This window comes from Impatiens glandulifera, chromosome 9 (genome assembly GCF_907164915.1).
Source record: "Impatiens glandulifera chromosome 9, dImpGla2.1, whole genome shotgun sequence".
Taxonomy (NCBI): Eukaryota; Viridiplantae; Streptophyta; class Magnoliopsida; order Ericales; family Balsaminaceae; genus Impatiens; species Impatiens glandulifera.
Window position 1 is genome coordinate 25,700,279 of NC_061870.1, and position 4,924 is coordinate 25,705,202.

The following is a 4,924-nucleotide window of genomic DNA, read 5'->3' on the forward strand; positions in this document are numbered from 1 at the left end:
AATAATGAATCATTTAAAAATCATGTCCTAGCTAGCTTCTAGCTACTCCACAAATTCAATGAATTAAATTTATTTCACATTATTTGTGTACACAAGTTTCAAAAGCCAAAAAATAAAATAAAAGTGGATGACATAAATGAATATGGGCAGGGCAATTAGACACAAGAAAAATCCAGAGACCAATGAAAAATAAAGATATTGCAAGTTGGTTGGCCCTTCTAGGACTCTGTAAAGATCAGATCCCTGCAAATGCAATCTTTTTCTTCTTGATAAATATCAAGAAAGATTGTTGCCTGCCTGCGGGAAAAGATAAAGTTTATTTCAATTTCTTTATATTAGAAAATATATATATATATATTATTTTCTTCAAGTTAGTTGCATGTTCTCTGATCCAATGATGGCCTTTCATTCCTTAGCCCTTGTTTGTTTCATGTTGGGTCATTGAGGATTTTTATTAATATTTTTTTTTTATAAATAAATAAAATGTTTAATTACAAGTGTTGATGGTTTAGAATCTTATTTTGATATTTTAGATAATTATTATTAGATGGTTAAAAAAAATACAAAATAACTCAAATTCATTGTATCTAATCCATATAAAAATAAACATATTTTATTTTCTTTCTCTCTAAAATATTTACACCACCTAAATTTCTCAATAAAAAAACAAAAATTTAATAATAAATAAAAACATCTGAATTTTCAGTTGTTGTCTATCTAACTACCACCCAGTCCCCGCAAGAAGACCAATTGGATTTCTCCGCCGCCGTCGTTCCCAGCCGCCGGAGTCTCTCCGCCGGCGAACTCATTGAACACGACCTGTCTCTATTGGGAAAATCAAATGGGCATCTTGGGGATATCTGTCGGTACACGTGGACTTCATCTTCACCATTGGATTCAACTTCAGTAGAATTGTTCTCTATATTTGCAACAAATGGATGACTGAGAAGCATCTCAGCCGTCCATCTGTCTCTAGGATCTCTAATAAAACATTTCCGGAGAAAATCCTTCCCTTCATCGGAAAGTTCTTCAGGAATTGCCGGCGATGAATCGCCGGTCCCGATTCTTAGAAGCAATTTACAGAAATTCTCATCCCCGGGAAATTTCCAAACTGGGTTACCTGTAATCATCTCGGAAATCAAACATCCCAAAGCCCAAATATCCGCCGGCGATTCTTGCTCACCTTCATTTACCATCTCCGGCGACATGTAAAGAGGCGTTCCCCTTAAATTGACACCAATTCTTTCTCCGGCCATCTTGGCGAGACCGAAATCAGCGATCTTTGCCACCTGATCTCCGCCGTCAACGGCGGAGCAAAGGAGAACATTTGTCGGTTTAATATCACAATGAACAAACCCACTTCCATGAATAAACTTCAATCCCTCCATCACCGATCTCGTATGCCGTCTCACTTCCATCTCCGACAGCCTCGAATTCTTGATTTTCCGACCCAAATCGCCGCCGGCGGCATATTCAATCAACAAATTATAAAATCTCTGACCCTTTTCATGACTGATTTCATCTCCATATAATCGAATGATCTGAGGACATCCCTTCATCATCTTCAACACCTCTTTCTCACTAATCAACGAATCAGAACATGAAGCTTGACAATACTTAACCGCCATTAATGTCTGATCAAGATGATCACCCACATCTTTAGCCAAACTAACAGACGCGAAACTCCCATACCCAATTGTTTCTCCCCGAACCCAATTCATTGTTCTAAAGAAAGTTGATTTCTTCTCTCTCTAAAGAAAGAAAATGAGAATTCAATTATGATTTCATTTGGGTTTCCTTGTTTTTATATAGACAGATGAAAAAGAAAGTGATAAGAGATGAAACTAGCGTGCGGTGTGACTACAGATAATAAATAAATCATGTGCTGTAAAAGATTCATGCACGTGACAGAGAGATATACGAAGAGAGGTAGTTCAAGGAAGGAGGGGAAGATCTTTGGGGGGCGGCATCTGGTGTTAATAAAACGTGTTTGATTTATATCTTCTATTCTTTTAGTGGGTTGGGATTTATTTCATTTTTATTAGATTCATTCATTCATTTTATAACACTTTCTTTTCAACTTGGATTGTGACACTGTTTTGGACTCATTTTCAAATCCATTAACTCCACTAATTTCATTCCATATTAAATTATACTCTTTCTTAATTGTAAGTTACACTTATTTCTTAAATTGTATCTCAATCACTTAAGTGGTAAAATTTAAATATAAATATACTATTTGTTGGATATAGGGTTCTAAAGATTATTTCAAATAATCCAATATCAATCCCACTAACATTATATACTAATTTGATATATTTTTTAAATTGTTATTGTATTGACTATTGATCTTTTTAGTTAATTATACACCTAATTTTCAGAATATAAGGTTGTAAATTGTAATAGCCTAATAGGGTTAAATTTATCAAACTAAACCGACTCAATTCAATCCGTGATCAATTATACACCTTAAACCATATTAACAAGGACGAATTCAGAATTTAGGGTTAGGGTTGGGGTGAGCTTGAAAGAAATATTGGTGAACTTAAAATAATAATGAAAAGATTATGAATAAAACGAGTAAATTAAAGTAATTTTTATAAACTTTTTAATAATTAAATAAATAAACAATAAATTATATTGAAAAAAAATCGGGGATAAAACGTTTAAAGTATAATTTTCAATTTACTTTGTTTGTTGTTCTTAGATTTAATTTTCTAAGGATGCATTTTATAAAATAAAATAAAAAACAAATTAAGCATCCATTATTTGGAATCAATAATGAATATTCTTTCTTTTCTTGATTTTCAGTGAAAGATACTCCAAGATATTTTTTAATAGTCATTGAATTAATTGACTTAAATTAGTATGTTTTAAAGAAGATTTAACACGTTTCTATTGTTATTTTTAATACAAAAATTATATATATTAGTAATGAAATATTTAAAGTAAATTAAAAAAGGAAAGGATATCTGATTTTAATTTTTTTACTAATTTGATCCCTACCTTATTTTGCATTATGAAATGTTAATTTCTTGGATGATTATATATAGAAGATATGACGATCTTTGCGTTTGGATTGTTTCAGATGTCATGCAAATATCATGAAATTTAAAGGAAAGATAATTAAAAGATTATTAATTTCATTATATCTTGAAGAATAAAAGCATGTTTAATATATATTTCAAAGAAAATCTTAATACTAATGTTTTCATTTAATCCTATATCAACCCTTATCTTTCCGCTTGAACATTCTTTTTTTCCATTTCAAGGAAAAGAAAACAAAAAAAAGCTCGAAAACTTGTTTTATTTTTTCGATTAAAATTGTAAAATAAAAAAGTATAAATTATTTAGCTTGTTTGGTGTGTTACTTCAAGTTCACGTGTAAAACGAATTCACTTTGTTAAAGCCCAGAGGAACAGGAGATAGAGAGAAATCAGCTTTGCTTTATCCATATTTTCTTCATTTTTACTTTTGCTTTTTTTTTTAAAAAAATTTATAATTTGTTTGATTTAATCCAATGAAATTTTATTATTATTACTATTTTTTAACAAGATATTCAGACGCTAGACTGAGTAAGACCGGCAAGCTCTCGAGCTAGGGCAGCCCACTCCCCAGAGGACAGTCCATTTATTAAAGGAAGATATTTTATTAAATTTGTTATAATTTTAAATATGTGTTATACCTTAATGGTTGAAAATAAGAATCTAAATATTTTATTGGGTAATTAGTTCAAATTTTACCAAAAATCAATTTTTTAATTAATTTTTAAAATTAAAATCAGGCAACAAAAAAAATATTGATTTTTTTTTCTACCGAAAACTGGGGCAGCCAAAAACTCGGGACCAGCTCTATTTGAGACCAACCATTAATCCTAACTAATTAACATATTATCATTATCTTCCAATTTAGTACAGTAATTTCAATAAAAAGAAATAGAATTCTCAATGTAGTAATACTTCCTAGTACAACTTTCTTAAAGCACTCAGTTCATTTAACTCGGGTAAGTTTTTTTTTTTTTTTTTACAGTGGTTACTCAGTCTTTTTAATTCAAGGACTTCTATTAGGGTGCGTATTGAAATTGAAATTGAAATTGGAAGAACATGTGTATTTAGAGATTTAAATGTAGGAAGGGATATAAAATTAGAATTATGATGGAATTAAGATAAATGTATTTTTTTTAGTTTTAAATTTCACTATTTTTAGTTTTAAATTATAATTCTTAATCATATTTTCATATTCATTTTATTATCACTTCCAAAATGAATGATGTTGGTAGAAGAGAAAACAAAACTATTCATTCAAATCTATATTTTTTCCAACATTTGAAATTGAATTACAGTTATATACTTTTTTTTAAACAGTTAAAAATTAAAATTTTAATGACAATCCAAATTTTAACCTCCATCCAAACATACCCTCATATATATTATATTATTTTATAAGATGACTTGATTTACTATTAAACTCATCCCACCTGTCTAGCCACCAATTATTCACCCTGGTTATTTTTTTAAAATAAAAATAAAAATCCTACCAGGCTTCTGTCTCGAACAAGTTAACAAGTTAAGGGTAAGAGTTTTTTTTATTTGATCATAATTAATCATTATTTTTTTTTAATAAAATATATAACTTAATTTATTAATTAAAATATTAAAATATTCTATAATTAAAAATATATTTTATTATTATATATTAATACATTTAATATATTTTATAAAAAAAAAATAACATCATCAAATCACTACCATTTAACATTTTTTAAAATAAATTAAATTTATTTAATAAATTCAAACCAAAAAAGCTATAAGTAATGATAAAAGAATTCCAAAATTTAGGGCCTCCTTAATAATAAAAAATAAAAAGTTTTAGAGATTTATATCATGCAAACTTAGGAAATCATTTAAAGGTCCGTTCATGAGTT

The 4,924-nt window shown here is 28.8% G+C and overlaps 1 protein-coding gene across 1 annotated transcript; it reads right to left on the reverse strand.

Annotated features, from left to right (window-relative positions):
• Positions 1 to 713: 713 nt before the first annotated feature.
• On the reverse strand, positions 714 to 1,721 carry LOC124916082 (mitogen-activated protein kinase kinase kinase 20-like). The gene has a single exon (XM_047456816.1). The coding sequence runs from the start codon at positions 1,719 to 1,721 to the stop codon at positions 714 to 716; it is 1,008 nt and encodes a 335-aa protein (XP_047312772.1).
• Between the last annotated feature and the right edge of the window lie 3,203 nt (positions 1,722 to 4,924).